At 40.2% G+C, this 24,855-nt stretch overlaps 1 protein-coding gene across 1 annotated transcript in view; it reads left to right on the top strand.

The window, feature by feature from the left end:
• CHSY1 (chondroitin sulfate synthase 1) overlaps nt 1–24,855 on the top strand; it is a 72,237-nt gene that overhangs the window by 7,080 nt on the left and 40,302 nt on the right. The window contains exon 2 of the mRNA XM_025437938.3: nt 8,939–9,434. Coding sequence (XP_025293723.1) covers nt 8,939–9,434 — 496 coding nt within the window. The remainder of the gene's footprint in view (nt 1–8,938; nt 9,435–24,855) is intronic.

Raw genomic sequence — 24,855 nt, forward strand, 5'->3', positions numbered from 1 at the left:
ATTCTTGGCCCTTTTCTATACTTTTGAATTATTTTGTAGCGAACAATTGTTTTGTAATAAAGCTACAGAGCTACAGTTTAAAAAAAAAGGAGGAGAGGACAGCGCTTGGAAGGAAATGGGAGTGCAGTTTTGAGCACTTAGGGTCTTGCAACACTGCTGGGCACGGATGGCACCCTGGGGCTTGGGTCCCAGGTCATTCTTGTTTCAGTAAGTAACAGTTAATCCTGTCCTGATAAAGTATTTGGTTACTGTAAATGTATTTTCCTTAGTTACCTTAACTTCACAATTCCAGGTAGTACTTGGGAGAATTAGGTGACAGCATTTTTAATGTGAAGGCCCTAGCTTCCACATGCTAATGTAAATATTCAGTGTCTCCATCTGTTGCGCCTGTGGATGGAATTAGGGGAACAAGAAACTTGGTTACGATTTAAAAGTAGCAAAGGGGCAGCCCCTAAAAGTAGCAAAGGGGCAGCGGTTTAGCGCCGGTGGCGCAGCGGTTTAGCGCCGCCTGCAGCCCAGGGCGTGATCCTGGAGACCCTGGATCGAGTACCACGTCAGGCTCTCTGTATGATGCCTGCTTCTCCCTCGGCCTGTGTCTCTGCCTCTCTCTGTCTCTATGAATAAATAAATAAAATCTTAAAAAAAAAAAAAAAGTTGCAAAGCTGTTCATCTGCTCACCTTACTTCAGTGTCCTTTCTGAAACATGTATAGCTATGGTTTTGGCTCTATAACTGATGACCTTGGTTTGTGGATGATTACAAAGAAGAAAGTGTTCGGGTGCCTGGGTGGCTCAGTCAGTTAAGCATCTGCCTTCGGCTCAAGTCATTGATCCCAGCTCCTGAGACCTACCCCTCCACCTCCCTGTGAAGCCTGCTTCTCTTTCTCTCTTTGCCCTTTCCCCTGCTCATGATCTCTCTCTCTTTCTCTCTCTCTCTCTCCTTTCTCTCTCTCTCTCTCTCTCTCAGGTAAATAAAATCTTGAAACAAAAGGTGTATTCTGCTCTGATTTGATAGCCACCCTGGGCTTGCAAAACCTGAGGATTATTGAAAATATAGTTAATTAGTGCCATTAAAACAATTGCTTTGTAAGTTGAGCCCAGGTGTGAAGGCTGCTTTTTTGTTGGGATTTTCTTCTGTGTATTTCCTAGCCTATTGCTGGAAAATAATCAGGCAGGATTTATAGAAACCAAAGGACCCAAAGGGAATGAGCGTTTCAGAAGCTACCTTTTAAATAGTCTTCTGACCTTCAATTAAATCCGGCTTTGACTCTAAAGAGGTGTCCTCAACAGGCAGGTTTCTGCCAGGCGAGACAGTGGAAGTGGCTGAAGTGGGTTGGGTGTAAGGCTACTCTCCTTTTCTGGGATCTATTTTCTCAGCTTTTTTAGTGGAGGAAGGACTGCAAAGGAAATGTGGGTGATAACCTAGAAATAAGTGTGCGGGATGGAGAAGCCAGTTAGCTGGCCAGCAGAAGCTTTAGAAGTCAGACCTCGTTTGCATTCTGACTTCTATGTTTATTAGCTTTATGACCTTGGGAAATTATTTATCTGGCCCGTGCCTCAGTCTCCTCATCTGTAAAATGTGGGTAACTATAATGTGGGTAACTATACTTCACGCACTGCATAGGACTGTCACAGGCTGAGTTTCTAATGCCCTCAGCCTAGTACTCCATACCGGGTAACTGCTTTATTGAAGGGTGGCTGTGGAGAGCTGCTAAGCGGGTCTGTACCAGGAAGTACCTTGACACAGGAAGACTGACTTTGCAAAAGGGGTCGGCCAGCATAGGCTCAGGGTGGTTTTATTGTTTGCATTAAACAACACTTTTTTGTTGCTGTGTGTGTGTGTGTGCGCACATGTGTTTTGTTTTGCTTAAAATTAAATTTGAAAACAAATTTTGTTTATGCACAATTAAGAATTAGTTGAATGTTTACACTTTTAGGTGTACAGCAGCAAAATAGAAACCATATGAGGTAGCTCTCCAAGATCTGAAGCTTCGGAAATGTATCACGAGACCAGAAATTGCCTTCTGTTTTTAACAGTCCAAATTTTAATTCTTAGGTTTCAAAAAGGGCGTTTTTGTGGTCTGTACTGATGAGTATTTCCATTGTTTGCTGTGAACCTGGGCTCAAAGGGCAAGTTGCTATTAGCCCTTAATACCTTGGAACTGCCTCCTGGGCTAGTGCCCAGGCCATTGTTGAGGTGGGAAGCTGTAATCCATCCACCAACAGCTTTATTCAGGAGAAAAAAAGTCTTAATGCTTGCTTTCACCTTAAGTCTACTTTTTAGGATTAATGGTAAGGAATATAATTTGATTTCTCTTGAAAAATTTTTCCCCCATGATTTGTGATTTCTGTTCTATTCCCCCCACCTACTTCCAGAAAGAATTGAGATTGCTCACGTCATAAGGTTACCCAGTAAGACAGTTAGACTTTAGAAGAGGAAACTGGTATCCGGAAACCACGTAAGGGGAAGGGTAACCAGCTAAGTACACTTGTTCCTCATACCCACACAGGACAGAGATAATGGATTGAATAATGCTTATAGCATCCTGACAAAGGGCATTCCTTCAGCTCCAGGAGAGGCCTTGAGTCATCATCACTTGAGAGCCTTGGAAGACCTTGGAGTTTTCCCAAGGCCTGATGAAGTTCCAGTGCATGGCTGCTCTGATTGGGAGCAAAGAACTGTCCTCTGTACTTTTTTGGGAGCATGAGCTAAGATTGCTGCTCCATCAGATTCCTATAAGGAAACTCACTGTATTTGCCCTGCTTTCCGTCCCATGGGCCCCAGGGGCAGAAATTTCTGTCAGGTCTTAGTATCTAGAATCCTCCTTTCACTTCACCCCGAGCAGTGGGAAACACAGTCCTGCAGCATCTTGTGGTTGCCTGCTGATCGGGTCTCACCGCTAGCAGACAGACAGACCACGTGATGGCGGTTGGTCTCACCATGTGGCTCCCTTGGTCAGGGTGGCGTCTTTGCAGAGATCTCTGGTTGGTTCCATGTTTCCTGTGAGCACAGAGCTGAGCAGGCAGCTCCTACCAGGATTTCACCTGCCCTGGTACAGGTACCACTGTCCTGCCTTGCTCTGACTTCCTTACTTTTGTTTTACTTTGGCCTAATTTTCTTGCTCACATTTTCATTCTATATGCCTTTTGGTTACATTATCTTAAATATTTTCTATTATAGGGAAGAATACAAATATATGTGCGTGTGTGTATATGTATATATATATGTATACACACACACACACACATTCTTATTACCTGTCAGTTCTACAAGGGGAAAAAATGATAGTCTCCCTTCCTTCCATGACTCCAAATTCTGAGGATATTGGATCCTATGAGTCCTTTCAGACTTCTCACTATAACTGTCTGACAATATATTTAACTGTGATTTTGGGGGAAAATCACAGAAGATCTCTCTCTCTTACTTATAAAAATCACTGTATTAAAAATCAGAAAATGTGAAAGAAAGTACTCAATCTTACTCTATTTTTCTTTAGTTTTTGTCCATTGGATAGAATAAAAATTATTACAGAAGTAGAATTTTCTGATGTCAAATCTTTTCATTTCTTTGGATCCTTTTTAGCTTAAAGTTTTTACTAGATTAAGAAAAAATTTTTTTTTTCAATTCTAAATATACCTATCTGTTGCAGAAAATTCAGAAAATGTAGAAAATATGAAGAAAATTAAATGTTTTCTGGTCCTCCATCCAAAAATAATCATAGTAAACACTTTTGGGTTAAAGTTGTACAATATTTTTGTATGTGTACTTTTGTTCCTTTAATAGTACACGTCACAAGGATGTACTCTTGCCTGCTTATTAAATTTGTCCATGTATTATGAATGTGTCCTTCAGACAGGAGTCATGCTATAGATGCACTTTTGTACAGAAGTGTATTTTACATAGTTTTTCTGAAAACAATAACCAGACAGAAAGGGAGACTATGAGAAGTCCTGAGTCAGCAAAGGCATTCCTTAGCAAAGCTAATATTGTCCAGCTGCATCACTTAACTGTGATTTAACTTGGTGTAGGGATAGCATTTAGAGGCCAGGAGGAAAAGATGATAGCTTGCTTGGCTCTCTCCAATTTCAATTGTCTTATCTGTGCTTTAGCAAGAGTTGGTTATCAGTGCATTGAAAATTGAGCTTGCTGGCAAGGGCCTCTGCAAATGTTCTGTGGTTTCAATTAAGGGAGAACTCTTTGCTCCCGGTAACAAATGTGTCGACGGCAAAGTTGACATTTGCTTATGAAAATAAGGAGCTTGACCTGTTTCTGTCACGGAAAGAAGGCCGGTCTTGCTTCTTCTGCAGTGTCTCCTTTACTTCTTTCCCATTATTAAGGCACGCCCCCAAGTCCCCCAGGATGGTGAATCATGATTTCTGTTCCAGAATACTCTAACTTTCCAGAGCTCCTGAAGCCAAAGGTACCGTAAATGAAAAGATCATAATTTCTTAAGATTGGAGGATTTGCAGAAACTTCATTTTGAGAGATTTCCCTCAAACTACCAGTCATTTAGAACAGAAGAGGCCAGCTTGAGGTTTTTCCCTGGGTTACCTAAAAAGGAAAAGATAATAATTGGGTGGAGTTACCATAAAACTGCAGAGAGGCTTTTAAGGATGATTTGAGGTTAGATTGTCTGTTTTTAAAATTAATTGGTTTCTCTTCTTAGACAAATTACATGATTTCAAGTCACAGTTAAGGCATTAATCGCTTCAGTGATGGTTGTTCTGTTAGCACTTCCTTTGAGTGTCTGCTGGGGCATGTCGGAATCCAGACGAAAATGCATTTTGATGCTCAGGCTGAGATGAAGGATTCCAGTGTTTAGAAGTGAAAACGGTTTTAAAAGTTAAGGTCTTACTAGACTTCCACCCTAACGTTGTCTAAGATTGACAGTAAATCGGAATTCTTGCAGATAGCTTGAGTGTCAGGTTTTTAGCCAGAAATGTGAGAAGTGACGTTTTCTGTAATGCCTCCACAGTGGTGTGTGATCCTGTGACCGATTGCTTCAGGTTCAGCCCACACTTTCTCTTTCACTGTCTTATTTGCACATTCCTGTCTTCCCTAATAAGTTACACTGACATAATGCTTACTGCGTGCTGGGCTGATGTCTGAGCACAGTAGATTTTGAATCCATCTGACCCGCCCAGCAACCTTGTAAGGCAGGTAGCATGATTGTCCCCAGCTGACAGACAAGGAGGGGGAGGCACACAGAGGCTTACCCCGAATGAAGCCAGGACTCTTACCCCAAAAGCCTGATTCCAGAACCCATGCTCTTAACCATCGTACTGTGCCGTCTCTTGAATAGGTGGTTCCTTTGAAGGCAGACATTGGCTTACCCACCTCACATCTCAGGGAATGTCATGGTGTTTTAGGATCTTAACAGCTTCTGGGGTTTGGCTACTTCCATAGTTACTGTTTTGAACTTAGTCTTTTGTATTAATCACATTTTAGTTCAGAAGCAATTGGGTAGAAGCTAAAGTTTAGTTGATTTTATTCACTATCCATGTGTAATCAGTTATGAGATAACACAGACTATTTAGCTTTAAATTACATTTCAGAAGTACTGTGAATGGTAGTATATTTTAACTCCATCAGGCCTGTGAATTTTACCTCTTAGTAATTGTTTTCTGGTTGTGGTTTGATTAAATCAGGTTCTTTCTGCATGTAGGAATGGTAGGAAATGGTAGTGTGTCTTATGGAAAGTGATAAACTCACTTGGAAATGTCTCAGAAATGATTTCTGCAGGTTTCCGTGCACACACACACAACACTTTAAGTCACTTTTTTCATTTAAGTGAGCAGGATGTCTTGACTTCACTTACGTGCCAACTACTGAAATTATTTACTTTTTCAAATAATTGTTGTGACCGCCAAACAAAAATTTCTACTGAAGGAAGGAATCGGGCTCCTTGACCTGAATGGGGGTCCTCTTAGTATGTCTTCAACACCTTTGTTGTCACCAAGTTCCTGGGGGTGGGAGGTTGTCTCCCCTCTAGATTAGCATGCTAGAAGGGGGTCTTTAGGTTATATTATATATTCTGTGTAGGTTGTGGTTCATTCTCATCTTTAAAAAGACTTGTCTCTTAATGGAAAGGGTGGTTTCTCTTTAATTGCCCTGTTCCTGCCACATTTACTTTTCAACCTTTTTCTTCAGGAGCTTATGCTTTCTGAAAATGAAGTATATAGTACCTGGTACAGCATCTGGAGTCCCATCAGGTTCCATATATACCGAATTCTTGGTTAAAAAGTTTTGTACATGGCATAAGACTCCATAGGCCCATTTTAAATCCATAGGTATTAAGGGGAAAACATTACTGCTGCTGTCTTCCATCATTTGAAGATGCACATTTCCGCCCCCACATTTTAACATCTCAAATCAGGATACATTTTACAGTTGCTGGCATCTTGTGGTTATGATTGGCACTTTTTTTTTTCTATCTTATTGGTACAAAAAACAATGGTGTATCTTACAGTTAACATTCTAGTTTTGATGAAAAATGATGTATATTTAGTCCTTGGTTTTTCAAGAAGAAGCATGTTTGACAAAAAGTTCACTGAATTCTTCCTCTGCTTAATTAGAGTTTTTTTTTTTTTTTTTTTAAGATTTTTATGTATTTATTAGAGAGAGAGAGAGAGAGAACATGGAATGGAGGGGCAGAGAGAAAGAGGGAGAAGCAGACTCCCTGGCTGAGTAGGCAGGGGATGGATCCCAGGACCCTGAGATCATGACCTGTGCCCAAGGCAGACAGGCACATGCTTAACCAACAGAGCCACCCAGGCGCCCCATTGAATGAGAGAAGTTTGAAGTCATTTTGTATTCCTAATATTTGGGCTAGGAAGAGAATTAAAAGCCAATAATTGCTTTTTAAGTGCTTCATTGTAGATTGTTTATGGAATTAAAAAATAATGCCTTGCAGTAGAAATTTAGTTTTGCAGATGTAAAGGTTCTGGAGATGGAGGAAGGTGTTGATGTTGAAGAACAATGTGAATGTGCCTAATTGCACTGAACATTATGCTTAAAAACATGGTTAAGGATCGGATCCCTGGGTGGCGCAGCGGTTTAGCGCCTGCCTTTGGCCCAGGGCGAGATCCTGGAGACCGGGGATCAAATCCCACGTCGGGCTCCCCGTGCGTGGAGCCTGCTTCTCCCTCTGCCTATGTCTCTGCCTCTCTCTCTCTCTGTGACTATCATAAATAAATAAAAATTAAAAAAAATGGTTAAAATGATAAGTTTCACGTTAAATTTTCTTTTCCAAAAAAGTAATATATTGTGTTTATAAAAATTTTCTCAATTTAGAGACACTTAGAATAAAGAGATCAAGTTCTCTTTATCCCCTCCCCTGCCATTCTCATTTCCCTACTTCTGTACCCCTTCACCAGAGGTTTGGTTGTATCTTTTTCTCTTCCTAAGACTTTACATTTAAGATGTGTGTGGTTTTCATTCACACTTCAAGGTCACTTTTCACCACAATATGTATAATTGTGATAGATAAGTAAAACAAAAATATATTGGGGGAGAATAGCACCTGGGAAGGGTTCTTTTTTATAATATTAGGGCTGAATTAACTGCTTCATTTTATATTCTGTGATCAATTTATCCTAGAAGTCACCTGTGTAAATGCGTTTTTTAGATGAACTACTATGAGTATGAAGAAAGCATAAGAAAAGATAACCCGATGGCCTTCAATCAGGTGTTTGGCAGCAGGATTGCTTACTGTTTCTTTCTCATTCATCACCAGTTTCTCCTCCAGCAGTGGGAGGAGCAGCACCCCCTGAAGACACTTGTCACCTGGGCTGTCAAAGCAGTTCTCACCTGTGGCCTCAGGCCTCTCCTCCACGGCACCCCGGAGGACTGCAGAAAGCACCCCTCTCATCTACTTCTACCCCATTCCTTCCATAGCTTGTATAGCGCGAAGGGTGTCTGCTCCCCTCATGCAGCCTGACAGTCACCTCTGTCTCGGCGAAGCATTCTCTGTGCTATGTGTCTAGTTTGCGTTCTTTCTGTTTGCTCTTTAAGTCAGTCTGGGTGCCTTTCTTTCAGAGTGCATGTTTTAGTTCTACCATTATGTACACTTGCGTGTGACATGTGACTGCTTTGATAAACCTCTGTCTCTCCCAATGACAGCTCCATGAATCGGTGTCTGTGTTTTGCATGCATCCCCCTGGCCTTGCACATACTTGGCACTTGATGTGAAGTCAGAGAAACTTCATTGAAGAATTTGATTTTTTTAAAATAATTTTATTTTTTATTTGAATTCAGTTAGTTAACATATAGTGTATTACTAGTTTTCGAGGTAGAGTGCAGTGATTCATCAGTTGTGTATCACACTCAATGCTCATGACATCAAGTATCCTCCTTAATGCCCATCCCAGTTACCTGCCCTCCAGCAACCCTCAGTTTGTTTCCTAGAGTTAAGAGTCTCTTATGGTTTGTGTCTCTCTCTAATTTTGTCTTGTTTTATTATGCTGAGTGAAATCAGTCAATCAGAAAGACAATTATATGATTTTACTCATATGTGGAATTTAAGAAACAAAGCAGGATCATAGGGGAAGGGAGGCCAAAATAAAAGAATTTGATTTTTTAATTGTCTTATTGAGTGGAGGAGTTTGTGGGTAGGGACTTGATAGTATCAGAAAATTGACCTGGAGATCCAGACCTTGGTACCCTGCCAATTTGGTTTTCAGCCACAGCTGAAACTTAGTTATCCTGGAAAAATTTTAACACTTCATCATTCTTTTTTGTTGGGGTTCTTTTGAAAGTGAATTTGGGCTTTGCAATACCTCGTAGCCTGGGCTGCCGTTAAAGGAAAGGAAGCAGGTCAAGTAGCTTTTTTATCATTCCTGTTGAACACACAGTGATTTAACATGAGTAGATACATGAATTTCTGGAAATGAGAAGCTTGAAATAAACTGTTCTCTCACTGGTACTTATTTTAATTCCAGAACATGGTCCAAGACAATTCCTGGGAAAGTCGAATTCTTCTCTAGTGAGGGTTCAGACACATCGATACCAATTCCAATAGTGCCACTACGGGGCGTGGACGACTCCTACCCACCCCAGAAGAAGTCTTTCATGATGCTCAAGTACATGCATGACCACTACTTGGACAAGTATGAATGGTTTATGAGAGCAGACGATGACGTGTATATCAAAGGAGACCGTCTGGAGAATTTTCTGAGGAGTTTGAATAGCAGTGAGCCCCTCTTTCTTGGGCAGACAGGACTGGGCACTACGGAAGAAATGGGGAAACTGGCCCTGGAACCCGGTGAGAACTTCTGCATGGGGGGACCCGGTGTGATCATGAGCCGGGAGGTTCTCCGGAGAATGGTACCACACATTGGAAAGTGTCTCCGAGAAATGTACACTACTCATGAGGACGTGGAGGTGGGAAGATGTGTCCGGAGGTTTGCGGGGGTGCAGTGTGTCTGGTCTTATGAGGTAAGAACAGAAAAAAAAAATTTTGTTAATTTCATCATTAGTTGCTAACCAATCATAGGAAACCACTGATAATATAAGCCTTCTTTAAGGCTTGAAGTTGGTAATGAAGTTATTGCACATTTTTACCTTAGTTTTTATAATTTGAATTCCTTTAGCACCTTTTATCCTTCATTTTTAGGACATACCTTCTGTACTTTTGTCCTGAAAGCTTAGTTAGTAATGGCATTTGGAGCCCAAAGAAACGCTATAGTTCACTGTAGGTAACGGTGATATTTTCATGATTATCCAGAAAATTCATCTAATCTGACTTTTGCTGATTCTGCAGATGTGATTTCAAGTGTGTCAACATTCCCTGTCCCTCTTCTCCCAAAGGCCTGACTTTTCTTATCTGGTCATGTTGACCCACACAGTTTTAAAACTTGACATGTTTAGAATTCATAAAATGAGTAATGATATTTTTAAAAAAGCATTTGACTTTGCATATATTTTAAACCTTGACTTTTTAGACAGTTAATTTGTAATTGGTAAGTTGCAATATGGTTGTTCTTTATTGAATAGTTGGTAGGCAATCTGAGTTACCTTGACAGATGAGTGCAGTTTTTTGTAGGAAGTTGACTTGTAGATGCTTTCTCTTTAAATGTTCTCCAGAACATGAGTTAGCTTTTGACTTTTCTCTGTTTTTATTGGCAGATGTGCCTGCAGTTACAGGATCTGATACTAGTCAGAGTAGAAAACATTATTTAGGTTGTGTTGTGTTTAGATCGATAAACTACTGATAGTTATAAGGAACAGAGGGAATTTCTAGACCTTTGCCCGAGAAAAAGAAACATACTTTCTGATGTAAACTGTTAGCTTTTGTTGGGATTTAATTTTCTAAAGGGCCTGAGTGAAGAAAGAGTATTCTTGCCAGTACTTGCCCTCACCGCCCCCCCCCCCCCAACTTGCTTTTAAAGGTTTCCTAATAACTGTTTTTTCGTTGGAACTCTTAGGGAACTGAACATTTTCAAGAATACAGGAAGTAGTTTTCATGTTCCTTTCTAATTATAAAAGAAACATTTTTAAATCCCAAATGTAATTTGAGTGAAACCTCTGATCTCTGTGGGTCTCTTCCCCCTCCACATCCCCACCCCTGCCCCTGCAGGGAAGATTGGTCACTGGATTGGGGGAGGGGGCATCGGGAGGATCTCTGTCGTCATGGATTTTTGCAGGGAGGAAAGCTCTTTGGGGATGTCATTAGGTTTCAAGCAGAATACAAAAGGCAGTGTTTCTGCATTTTCCCCATTTTTAATTTAGCAGTTACAACCTTAGTATGTTTCATTATGGTTAAAACATGTAGTGCCTTGTGTATTTTGGAATGTTTTATGCTACCTTTGATCTCTGAAGCTAGCCCTCCTGCTGGAATTGTAACAGATAGGCCAACCTTCTGAGATAATTTTTTTAAAAATTTTATTTATTTATGATAGTCATACAGAGAGAGAGAGAGAGAGAGAGGCAGAGACATAGGCAGAGGGAGAAGCAGGCTCCATGCACCGGGAGCCCGACGTGGGATTCGATCCCTGGTCTCCAGGATCGCACCCTGGGACAAAGGCAGGCGCTAAACCCCTGCGCCACCCAGGGATCCCTGAGAGAATTTTTAAAAATACGTGCCTCGGTGTTGTATCTTAAATACTGCTAGGTAGATAGCAATAGAGCCAATTTCTTGTTTATCAAGAACTCTGACCTAGCAGTAGTGCCAAGATGTTGTTAGAAAGTATTGTCCTGGGGCTGCAGGGGTTGGGAGATAGTTTTAGGGCTGTTTTCCCCCTGTTATTTTGTAATAGCCGAAATTCTCTAAGGCTTGAAGTTGGGATGCTGGAAATCATCCTTTCTGGACACCAGGAGCCATTTCTTTGACTAGAGGCACCTTGTAAATGACCTTATTAAATAAGTAAAGGGATCTGGTGGATGAGGAAGCTCCCTGGGTGGTTCCCTGTCCCTGCCTAGGCTCTCCCAAGAAGTGTGGGCAGTGTGGGGGTGGTCAGCTTTGGGTGGTGTCCCCACTGCTTTTCATGTGTGTAAATGCCTCACGGTGACAGCTTTTCCTAGGTACTGCCCTTTTGGGAGCTCCTTTTGTGAGAGATTATTTTCTCCCCAAAGTGGCTTGTCTTTTCATTTTAAATGTGGTATTCACATGCAAATTGTGAATTTTAAGTGTAGTTTTAAATTTCTTTCTTTTCCTCTCTGGTTTGTGCTTGTGAATTTAAAGTGTAGTCTTAAATTTCTTTCTTTTCCTCTCTGGTTTGTGCTTTGTGTGTCTTGGATAAGAAATTCTCCCCTCTCTTGGGTGACAGGAATGATCTTCCAGATATTTTTCTGCATATTTAAAATTTTGTCTTTCATACACAGTTCTTCATCTTTCTCATTTTTAAGAATTACCTCTATGGGGACATGTGCCATTTTATTAGACCTTTGATTTCTTTTGCTTCTTTTGGTAGGGCTTTCAGTGCTCTTAACCTAAGTTGTTATTAGGATTTATCATTGTGTTCACCACTCAGGCAAGATGAATCCCTCCAGTGGATGAGAACTTCCTGTAAATCTAGTTTCCCCATTAAAGCTCACATTATGAGAAATGATTGAGGTGGAGTCTTATGTTAAAGACACTTATGTTAATAAGCTTTGGGTCTCAGAAGGTGCTTATTTAGCTCTTATAAATCTAGCTGGAAGGTGTAAATTTTTTTTTTCAAGTTAAAATAATGCCTTGAGATTACACTTACATAATTAAAATGGCTCAAAAGAAACAACTGTCATAATCAAAATCCAGATTCATTTTTAAGCTTGACTTATTATTGGTGGCTATTTACTAATATATGGCTTTTAAAAAAGATTTTATTTATTTATTCATGAGAGACATACAGGGAGAGAGGCAGAGACAGGCAGAGGGAGAAGCAGACTCCATGCAGGGAGCCCGATGTGGGACTCGATCCCGGACCCCGGGATCACGCCCTGGGCCTGAAGGCTGGCGCTCAACTGCTGAGCCACCCAGGCATCCCAATATGTGGCTTTTAAAAAAACTTTATTTGGAAATAATTTTAATTTCACAGAAAAAAAAATTGCACAAAGGATCCATATACCCTATACTCAAATTAACCTGTTAACATTTTATACCATTATCTTTTTCCACTCTTCCTGAGTGTCTTCCCCCATCCCTGCGTACAGGGACATAGACCTGCCCCTCATTTAAGACCATCTTACCATTGTAGCCCTTTACTTTAACATCAATGTGTTTTGACTAAGAATAGGGAAATTCTCTTATATAAACACAGTAGAGTTTAAATTCAACATGGAAACTTTAACCTACCATTTATATTCTGATTTTCCCTGTTGACGCAGTCCAGTCCCATGTAACAGTGTTCCCTTCTCCCTTCTCCATCACAGGACCCAGCCTAGAGATTGCATTTGGTTGTCATGCCTCCAAAGCCACCTGCAGGCTGGACTGTTTGCGCAAGCCTCTTTGTCTTTTGTGACCTTGGCATTTTGGCTTTAAATACTTTAAATACTTCATTTTCATACTAAGAAGTTGTGGTTGCAATATAGAAGACTAAACTATAAGATGATTTTAGTAATGCTCCTCAATGCTTACTGAGACCTCCCAGCCCAGAGCAAGAATATGGGCCTTGAGGCTGTTAATACTGTTGGAAAGGTGGAGCATGCAAACCCGGCTCCCCCTTTTCACATGAGTTTGGCGTTATAAGTCAAAGGCACACAAGATTTTTTTGAGAAACATTATTGAAAAGTTTGAAACAATTTATTTAGGCAAACAAATGAAATACTATACCACTCTTTTAATAAGGGAACATAAAGACAGTTGACCTAATCTTTTCATTTTATTTTTGACTTTTTACTGAAGTATATTATACCTATGGAAAAGTGCACAGATTAGTCAGTCAGTGTAGAGCTCGGTGGATTTTCACAAACAGAACACAGCTGGGTGACCAGCAACCAGATCTTGCTTTTCTTATTTTAACTGAACATTTGACTAGTAATGAAGGCATTTCGAGTAGAAAATGATCATTACCAATGAAAGCGGGAAAGGTTTCTTTTTTTTTTTTTTTTAAGATTTTATTTGTTTATTCATAGAGACACAGAAAGAGAGAGAGAGAGAGAGAGGCAGAGACACAGGCAGAGGGAGAAGTGGGCTCCATGCAGGGAGCCTGACATGGCACTCGATCCTGGGTCTCCAGGATGACACCCCGGACTGCAGGCGGCGCTAAACTGCTGCACTACTGGGGCTGCCCTCGTGATAGTAATCTTAAAGATAAAACCGTACAGGGAAGGGGTAAGATCAGTGATGTTCTTTGTGAGGAAGGTATATCATCAAGGGAATTTGGGAAGTTAGAGCAAAATATGAAAAAAGAGAAGATTTTTCCTTGTTCGTCTGACTGGCTTATAAAGGAATGTGGAACATTTTTCTGTGAGAAGCCTGGGAATTTTTTTCTTTAATAATGGAAGACATAATGTTTCTTAATGCTGGTTGTCATAGAGCTGACTTGTGTCTAGGGGTTTCTTCCTCATGCCTTTGAGCTGTTAACCTTACCTGGCCGAGAACCAGGCAGGCCCCTAGTTGGCCAGAATAAGGTGCTCCAAACACTGATCACTAACGCTGTTTCTCCAAGGTAGAGCCCTGCGTGGTTTTCTATGGAGCTTTTTGTTCTGCTTTGATGGCTCAGTCTCCAAGCTCCTAACAGATCATAAGGGCAATGATCATCCACAAAAGGGCACTACTATATAAAGACTGTATCAACAGTGAGTGGGAAGGACACAAAGAAGTGAAAAATAAGATAAAATGAGACTGTGAACAGACAGAAGTCTAAGACCCACCACTGTGTTATTGATTTTTAATTTCATTCCATATGGTTGGAGAACATATTTTGTTTTATTTCAGTTCTTTTAAATTTGTTGAGACTTTTTTTTTATGACCTAACATATGGTTACGCTGGAGAGTGTTGTTTATGCACTTGAGAGGAACTTGTGTTCTGCTGTGGAGTGTTCTGTGGATCCCTTAGGTCTAGTTGATTTGTATGTTGACCATGGTCTTTTTCCGTGTTTGTCTGTCTAGTTGTTCTACCCATTATTGAAAGTGGGATATTGAAGTCTCTGATATTGTTGGGTTGTCAGTTTCTCCCTTTATTTGTGTTGGTTATTGCTTCATGTATTTTTGGGCTCTGTTAGATGCATTTATGCTTATAACTGTTATATCTGCACTCATGGATGGATGAACCCTTTTATCATAAATTTCCTTCTTTGTTTTTAGTGACCATTTTTGTCTTGAAATCTATTTTGTCTGATAGTATAACCATTCCAGGACTCTTGTGGTTACTGTCGCATGGTATATCTTTTTCATACATTTGCTTTCAGCCTGTTTTTTTTTTTTTTTTTAAGAATTTATTTCACTGAGAGAGGGGTGTGTGCACTGAGGGAGGGGTGGAGGGAGAGGGAGAGGGAGAAAGAAAATCCCAGGCAGAATCCACACTGAGCGAGGAGCCCAACATGGGGCTCTACCTCACAACCCTGAGATCATGACCTGAGCTGAAATCAAGAGTCAGATGCTTAACCTACTGAGCCACCCAGACACCCCTGTTTGTGTCTTTGAATCTAAAATGTCTCTTATAGATAGCATGTAGTTGGATCAGTTTTTAATTGGGATGTTTAATCCATTTACATTTAACGTCATTACTGATACTGTGTCTGTCATTTTGCTGTTTGTTTCCTAGATCATGTCTGTTTTGTTTCTTTGTTCTTGCAGTGCTACCTTCTTTTGTGTTACATAGTTTTTTTTTATACATTTTTACTCTCTTGTCACTTTTATTTTTTTTTTTTTGAGTTATTTTTGAAGAAGCTACCCTGAGTGTTACAGTTAACACCTTAACTGATAACAACATAGGTTGCATTAATACCAACTTAATAATTAGAGCATACAAAAATCTTTGCTTTGATAAAAGCTCTATTTTTTTCTTATTCCTTCCTATTATTGTCACACAAATTATATCTTTATACAGGATAGGCCCATCAACACAGATTTATAATTATTGTTTTGCATAGTCTTTTAAATCAGATTAGAGAAAAAGTGTTACAAACAGTATATTTATATTGCCCCCCTCCCTTTTTTTAAGATTTTATTCATTTATTCGTGACAGGGAGAGAGAGAGGCAGAGACACAGGCAGAAGGAGAAGCAGGCTCCGTGCAGGGAGCCTGACGTGGGACTCGATGCCGTGGGACTCGATGCCGGGTCTCCAGGATCATACCCTGGGCTGAAGGCGGTGCCAAACTGCTGGGCCATCAGGGCTGCCCTCCTTTTATATTTACCTATGCAGTTACCCATATTCCCTTTATTCATGTATATTTGAGTTAATGTCTAGTGTCCTTTCCCTTCAGGCTGAAAGGCCTCCTTTTCTATTTCTCATAGGATATATTTGCTAGCAACAGATTCTCTCAGCTTTTGTGTATCTGTGAATGCCTGAATTTCTCCTTCACTCTTGAAAGATGGTTTTGTTGGTAGAGAATTCTTGGTTGACAGTCTTTTTCTTTGAGCACTTTGATTGGAGGCTTTCTGGCATCCATGGTTTCTGGTGAGAAACCCGTTGTTAATCTTTCCATGGATCCCTTATAGGCAATGAGTCTATTTTCTTGCTGCTTTTGAGGCTCTGGCTTTCAGTAGTTGGATGATGACATGTCTAGGTGTGGTTCTCTGAGTTTATTGTACTTGGAGTTCGTTGAGCTTCTTGGGTGTGTGGATTGTTTTTCATCAAACCTGGTAAGTTTTCAGCTGTTATTTCTTCAAATATTTTTGTTCTTTTTCTTGTTCTCCTTTTTTGCCTTGTGCATATGCTTAGGTTTTTTCTATTTTTCTTTATTCTTTTTCCTTTCTATTCCTCAGACTGGGTAATCTCAGTTGACCTGTCTTCAGGTTTACTGATCTTTTTTTCTATCTGTTCAAATTTGTTGTGATTTTTTGTTGTTGTTGTTGTTCCAGTTATCATGACTTTCAACTCCAGAATTTTCACATAGCTCTTTTTTTTTTTTTTTTAAATAATTTCTATCTCCTTATTGGCTGCTACTACCCGCCCGCCCCCCCCCCCCGCCCCCCCCGCCCCCCCCCCCCCCCGCATTGTCTGATAGTTTCTTCTTGGAAATGGGATACTTAAAATAATATATCAACTCTGGTAGTCAGATTCTGTCCCCTCCCCAGGGTTTGATGATGTTGCTGCTGTTTGTTTAGTGACTTTTTGTAAAGTCTGTATTTTTTTTGTGTGTATAGCTACTAAAATCTGCTTGGTTTGCTTAGGGGTCAGCTAATGATTGGAAAATATTTCCTTTGATGCTTGGAACTGTGAAGTCTCCCAGTCTTGGCTTAGGGGCTCTGTGTACTCAACGTTTGCCTTCAACACTTACCATGTAGTTTTCAGCTCTTCCTTAGCCTCACTTCCTGCTTGTACAGAGCCTCAAGGTCAACCAGAGATGAAAGCTTAGGGCCTTCTCTGGTCTTCCCTGGACATGAGCACACTTCCATGCATGTTCATGGCCTTATAGGTTCCCACAAATACATTAAAATTTTTCAAAGCCCCTTATGGACAAATCATACCTCAACTTTTCTTTTTAAGCTTTTTGGTTAGCCTGTGTGTTTGCCCATGCTGTTAGCCACCTCCTCAGGCAACATGATATTCAACAATTGCCTGTGATTGTTGTTGACAAATATTTTCTCCCTTCCCTGCCAAGAGGCTTTTTGTAATAGGAGGGCTCTGAGTCAGGTCAAATAAATACAGCCTTACAAGTAGGGTCTTCTAGGAAACCACTAGGCAGGTCATATAATGACAGTTCTCTGGGAATGGGGCTTTGAAGGAGCTCCAGTCCTGCTCCGTCCCCTTCCAGTGGCTGCCAGGCTGCTGGTTTTCACCATGATTGTGGACTGTTGGTTTTCAAGGTTACCACATTGCTGGGGAAAGGGAGTAGGAATCGGCAAGTTAAAATGACACAAAATTCACTATTGCTACTAAAATTTCACTGTTTTTCTTATATAAATATTTCCTGGGCTATTCTAGGCCTTTGGCTAATATCCAGAGTCCTGAAAGGGTTGCCGGAAGCTGTTTTGTTCATGTTCTCTTTGCTTTTATGAAGGAGAGAATTTTTGGACATCTTTATCATTTTCCTTGATGTCAGCTAAGACTCTCAGTAATGGAACCTTAGCTTCACAGCTTAAAATTTTGCCTTTTCTAGTGATATAGATCACTCTGAATATCCTCTTATCCTCTGCTTAAGGAGTCAGGGAGTTGTGCTCTAAAAATTAGAAAAACTTTCAACCAATCGGTCAACAGTATTCATAAAAAAAAGTTATTTTTCAAATAACTTCTGGACATCTGCTATGATCAGGACACTGTTCTAGTTGGGGACACAGCAGTGTAGAAAGTAGAGGCCCTGCTCTCTCCTATTCTATTGGGGCTGGGCTGGGGTGCAGAGAGATGGATAGTAAAGAGTAACACATGAGATGTGTAAGATGTGGCAAGGGGACAAATGTTGGAATGGGGTGAGAAAAAGGGAGGCATAAGATGAGGCCAAATGGCACAAATGTCAAGGGAAGCAGGGGAATGAGTATTGAGGACATGCTCTAGGACACACTACGCCTGGGCTTGAATCTCTATAGTTCATTCTCCACTCTTTACCAGCTGTGTGATCCTCCTGGGCAGCAAGTTGCCTAACTTCTCTGGACCTTTATGTCCTTAAAAAATGGCATAAGAAATTGGCTACCTTGTAGGATTGTTTCAAGGATAAATTGAGATGCTGCATATTATACCTAGCTAGTGCTTGGCACAGAGCTAGGGCTTATGAAATATTTCAAGTATCTGAATGAAAAGCTAAGCCATGCAGAACTCATTCCCTAAGGACTTTGCATGGGTTTTGACCTGTATAAACAAGTACTTGAATATGACTTGTAGGAACACTGGTGTTGGACTCCTTCGTTTTTGCTTTTAAATATTAGAGAAAACTATTCTGACAGAACAAATCAAAGTTGACCTAAAATGGAGAGAAGTTAGTTGCTTTGGACCTGTAATTATTTTACTGGCACAACAGAACCTTCTATAAGTACATAAACATCTCTGAAATGATTTCACCACTTTGGTATATTGGAATCTTGTGCTTGTGAGGGAGGCAGTATGGATCTAAAAGCAAAGGGCTTTTGTCTTCACCATGTTCAAGTGTGGTTTGAATGTGTTAAAGATAGTTCTAGGCCTTCTTATTAATCACTTTTCTTATTATAAGGTCACTACTAGTCATACTTAACTTTGGTTGAGTTTACAGGAAAGGGCTCCTTAGCCACATAATCAGGAGGTGGAATCAGTATATCATTTTCTTTATCTTAAGCTATTAGCTGAATAGTATTTTCTTTGTAGTTGAAAAGATTGAGATCACACATGTCATCAACTCATTTCCTGTAATAAACTGACAGTCTACCTTTTAGATTACATTAGTATTCAAAGTGCTGTATGAGCCATTTTGAGGTAATAAGAGTAAAATGGGCTCTAAGGACTTACTATTAATATGTGAAAATGGGCAGATGTATATGAAGAATACCTCACTACCTAATAATAGTAAACCAGCAATAAACCAGGGCAAAATAGTGTGAGCAACACAGGAAAGTGTGTAGGGCTGTGGAACCACTACAATGGAGTGGGATAGATTGAGAGGACAGTGCGGAAGAGGCTTGAATTATCTGGGTCACCCCTTCTCTAAAAGTGACTAGATTTTCGGACTGTTCTGCACAATAAGGATGGTATCCTTTCACATTTGTAAGAGGTCTAGGGATGGCAACAGCAAAGCTTTGTAAAGTTTGTAATTCCAATATTTAATGGTCTTTGTTGAACTGAACTGTTAAGACTGTGAAGGAACAGAGGCAAGAATGGACCTGATGGTAACGTAATGTTTGGGTCAGAAGAGACAGTCAGAGAGAGGTAAAGCTCTGTAAGGCAGAAGAAGACATGTTGTACATCAGTTTTCCAAACTCCGTGACATGGGGACCTTTTTCAGTGGGAATATTTGTGTGTGTGTGTGTGTGTGTGTGTGTGTACACATCATGTATTAGCATTGTCCATAGGTCTTTTTTTAAAATTTTTTTGTAAATTTTTATTTATTTATGATAGTCACACACACACACAGAGAGAGAGAGAGAGAGAGGCAGAGACATAGGCAGAGGGAGAAGCAGGCTCCATGCAACCGGAGCCCGACGTGGGATTCGATCCCGGGTCTCCAGGATCGCACCCTGGGCCAAAGGCAGGCGCTAAACCGCTGCGCCACCCAGGGATCCCCTGTCCATAGGTCTTACACTAGATTGCTTTCTCAAAGAGAACCTGTTTATGAGAGAATCACTTGAGGTGTTTGTTTTAGAGCAAATTTCCAAGCCCAAACCCAGAACCAGACTCTTGGCAGGTGGAGTCCAGTGATCTGCAGTTTCTAGGCTTCTCTGATAGTTCTTCTTGCTTATGTGGTAAGAACCATCGATGCCATGAATACTTGGCCACATTTCTTATGATCCAGTGATATTTTGGAACTATATAGAGACCAAAGTTATGTTTTGGTTAATTGGCATTTCATTTGATTCCTGTTCTATGCAAAGCATTGTCCTGGTAGTAGAGAAGACAAAAGGGAGTTTGAACTTTGGTCTTTCCAGTAAGAGACTTAACAGTTCAGTTGTCAGGGAAGCGAACTTGGCATACAGTGTCCGCTCATCATATATGTTTGACAGACTAATGCTTTATAATCTTTTTTCCTTTCTTCTCTCCCCTAAGCCATGTTAATTGCAGTGAGTTGTGTAGCCGGATGAAAGTCAGTGAGGATGAGTGCTGGTCAGCAATAAATCTTGAGTAATGACAAGGAAAGAAGTCCTATTTGATGTGATGATGAAAAGAAAGAACTTTTGGCCAGAGATTAAACTGACAAACAGTTTAAAGCTAAAACCAAATGATATTTTTAAAGATCTATTTGTCTCTGCAATTGATGATTTTACAAATGTCTGTTTTTGTGTTCTGGTTATAAATCTGAGCCTTAGCTTGCCTTTTTTTCTTTTCCTTGCCTCAGCTTTTGTTGCCATGAATCATAACTTGAGATTTGTTTAATCAAACAAATTTCAGTTCAAAAAAAAAAAAAAAAGGAAAGAGGGAGTTATAAAGTCTTTATTAATTACTATGGTAATTCACAGATTTTTTTGAATAATTTTCTCTCCTGGTGATGGAGCTTAATTTCCCTCCCCTTAACTGTGGGCTACCATCATTTTTTGAATGGGGTAGGGAATAGGAAAAATAGTTATTTCACAGTGGAAAACTTGGCAGACACCCCCTTAACATTAGAAGTATTAAGCCGATATTTATATCATGTACTCAGATGTGATGGGATTAGATGGCTTTTCACCTGTGCCTTAGTCCTCCCAAAGCTGTAACTCCAGTCTGGTCCTGAGAAAACATATCCAAGTTGAAGGACATACAAAATATCTGACTATTGTCCTTCTAAGTTGCAAAATCATAAAAAGTGAGGAAAGCCTAAGGGACTTTCACAGATTGGCAGAGACTGAGGAGACATGACAGGCAAATGCATTAGGGTCCTGGATTGGAAGAGAAGAGATATTAGTGGAAAAACCAATGAAATTTGAATAAAGCCTATGGTTTCATTAATAGTGTTATGTGAATGTCAAGTTTTTAGTTTTATTATGTGTAGTGTAGAGTGGAATTACATAAGTTGTCGACATTAGAGGAAGCGGGGTCAGGAGATGGGATCTCTTTCTATTGTCTTTACAGCTCTGCTATAAACCTGAAATTATTTCAAAATAAAAAGTAGTTAAACCCCAGAGATGATCAAATTGGACACACAGAAGTGGAGTGTATGGTGCTGACCGCTCAGTGCCCTGGGGAACTGGGGTGAAGCCACAGAAGACTGGATCTTCTGTGAGTTTAAGTGGATATTGTGCAGGATGTGATTTTTAGCTTATTGACTTCTAGGAAATTGAACACAGAAAGGTCTTTGTTTGAGAGGGCTGCAGATTTCTAGCCCTCATAAAGAGCTTATCATTTGAGCAGGCTTATAATGCACCGTGTTATTACTGTAAGAAATTTGTAATGGTACCATTACAGCAAAACTTTTCCCTGGCTAAAAAGAATCTTTCAGCATTCACTTAGCAATTTAACGCTAGTGCTCTAACATCATCATGGTTAACCCTATAATGTTTTGTTCCTGGGTTTTCTCTCAGTAAGCCCTTGTGAGGATAAAGAAATTGGTCCAAAGTTATTTTCTTTCCTGTCTGGCACTAATTTTCAAGGATTTTTCTATTGAAAAATACTGTAGGTACTACTTTTCCTTTTGTATACGTTAATACCTGTGCATTCCCCTTCAACAGGAATATTCAATTTTAAGAAAGAAGACTTGTTTTTATTTATAATTATGTGGTTTACTTAAGGCAGAAAGAGGAGTTCATTCTTTTTTTTTTTTTTTTTAAACCACCTGAGGAATGCCTGTTGGCTTTTTATATTGTTATGAGTTGATTCTGCAATAATTTGGAATTCTAGTTGTTTCATTAGGAGAAGATGGGTATGGAAATTGAAATATCCCAGATGATATAAATACACTTATATTTTTTAAATGGTTAGCTCCTTAAATAAGTTATCCTGTATGCCTGCTCTCTGACAGGCCCTGTTCTAGACACTGTGGCTGCAGCAGTGAGCAGAGCAATGCTTGCTCTCATGATGCATTTACTTCTTTATGGAGACATCAGAGGAGACAAACATATACTGGCAGATGGTGCTAAACTCTCTGAGGAAATACAGCATGGTGAGGAGATAGAGTGATAGAGGGGTCAGGGAGTGCCAGCCCACCTGAGAAAGTGAACCTTGTTTATATCCAGAGAGGACCATCTCTAGGAGAGGGAATGGGGCATGCAAAGGCCTGGAGGCAGGAAGTGTATACATGATTAGGACAGCAAGGAATGTGGGTGGCTGGGGCACATGAGTAGAAGGGGCCAGATCCTATAAAGCCTGTCCCTGATAAAGACTGTGGACTCTATGCTAAGTGAGCTGGGCAGGCCACTGGGGGCTTGGGACAGAGGAGTATAGGGAGCTGTTTCAAAGCAACTCTGGTTGGTCTGTGGAGAAGAAACTGCTGGGAAGCAAGAAGGGGAACAGGGAGATTGGAGAGCAAGCACTTCTGGTAACTCAGAGGGAAACGTAGCTTAGTGCAGGTGGCAGCAGTGGGAGTGGTGAGAAGTGGGTAGCTTGTTGATGAATTTTGAAGGTAGAACTGATAGGACTTGCTGAGGTATGAGATGTGGGAGAGAGAAAAGTTGCCTGAGCAGTTGGAAGAAGAGGAAGACGAGGAAGTTCAGGCTATAGATACACGAGTGTGAGTCATCAACATTTCCAGTGTTTAAAGTCAGAGAACCAGTGACATCTATGAAGGAGTTAGTAGAGATAAAGTCTATGGCTGAGCTCAGGGGCTTCCAGGGGCTAGAAATCAGAGATGAGAAGGATCCAGCAAAGGAGACTGAGCTGGGAAGACCTCATCTTTGATTTGCATTTGCTCAGTGTGAACTTGAAGGATCTGAACACTCACTGTTTGGACTTTTAAATCTACTGATGACTGATGCACAGGATTACTTCTTAAAACTGATAAACCTCAGGAGGCAGCTGACGACTGGTGGACCAAGATGGCTGATAGTCAACCACCATCACCTTCTGGGCAGAAGCTAGAATATTGTTTGCTTGGTGTAAGAAGCGATGGGGCTTGTGTCCCTGTGATACAGAGATCTTATTTATCATGGAATTTGATATTCAGGTACATTTGTTTTTGCTTATTTTAAAAAAGATTGGCCACTCCATAGAGTTGCATGCACCATTATCAAGTTGCTTCACATCTTTAATTAATTGATACAGAAATGTACCAAGGGCGTAGCCTGTTATCATCTTTGGGCCTATAAAACTCCTAATGGACAAAGAGCTTGCTGATCACCAAGTGATCTACTTCACTTTGTAATGGTTGCAGTAAGTAGATCAATAAGGTTTCCAAGTGGGCACTTGCCATGGAAGGCAGAAATCACTATTAATTCCTGGAGAAAGTTATAATTGAGTATTGATTCAGTTAAGCCTTTATAGTAAATAATTTGTTTTTGAGAGGATGAGTTTTAAAGACATCCTACACTTTTGCTATGGTGAGAAAATGTGTTTAAACTATGCTCTCCCAAGCCTTGCTACCCTATTCTCTGAAATGGGGTTTTTGAACACATCCTGGATGTACAGATGGTAAAGTGCCCAATTCAGAATTTGAATCCAGGCATTCTAGCTGCAGAGCCTACAGTCTAACCTTAATGAAGTGGCATTTTCTGTATCATACTGTGCTGCACTCTACCTTTTTATTTTAACTGTTGCCAGTAGTCATTTGAAAAGAACCAGTAAAGTTCAGTTGTTGACAATTTTAGACAAAGGGAAAATTTTCATGCTTCATACATTTCTTTAGTGGGATATTTTCAGTATACTTATGTGTTTAAGGTGATATTCAGCTGGTAGCAGTTGGATCTCATAGTACTCTGTAAGTTTTGTTAGACGCTCATCAAGCTAGTGTAAATGTCTAGCTGAAAAAGTGGCTTAAAATGGGTTTAAAGTGGTGGACCTCAACCCAAGAACCAACAAGAAGTGTGTGATCAAATCCCTAAGTTTTTAATGCAAAAGAGAGCAGCAGAACAAATATTCCCGGATCAGTTTCTCAAGAAATCTTTAAGCTAGTCTTAAAATTTCTCAAAAGTCAATTGAAAGATGCTAGTTAGTCACCATCTTCTAAAAAAAGAGTCCTCTGAATTCTTGAATCTTGATGAAGGTATTTATTTACTGTATGATTGAATTTTAGGTAGTTTAGAAGATGATAATATTCTACACTCAGAGTTGATTTTCTGTGGTAGTCTATGGTCAACCCTGTAGGAAGAAAAAAACTTGCCAGATCCTTGTTCAGAAGTCTTCATTCTCTGCTATAATTTTATAGGAGAACTCCATTGATGTCATCTTGACTTATAGTATGTGTAATAAGTTGTTGTAATGACCACCCAAAGATATCAAGTCCTAATCCCTTAAATTGGTAAACATCATCTTATTTGGAAAAGAGGTCTTTGTGATGTATTTAAGAATTTTAAGATGAGATGACCCTGCATTATCCATTTGGGTCCTGAATGCCATGGCAAGAGTCCTTATGAGAGAGAAGCAAAGAGAAATAATACTGACACCAAGGAGAAGACAGGCAGAGACTAGAGCGATGTGGCCGCAAGCCCAGAATGCCAGCAGTCAGCCATCAGAAGCCAGAAGATGGGAGAGCAGAATCTTCTCTGGTGGGCCACTGGCCTGTTGGATTTCAGACTTCTGAGAGAGT

This window comes from Canis lupus, chromosome 3, assembly GCF_003254725.2.
Source record: "Canis lupus dingo isolate Sandy chromosome 3, ASM325472v2, whole genome shotgun sequence".
NCBI classification, from domain to species: Eukaryota; Metazoa; Chordata; class Mammalia; order Carnivora; family Canidae; genus Canis; species Canis lupus.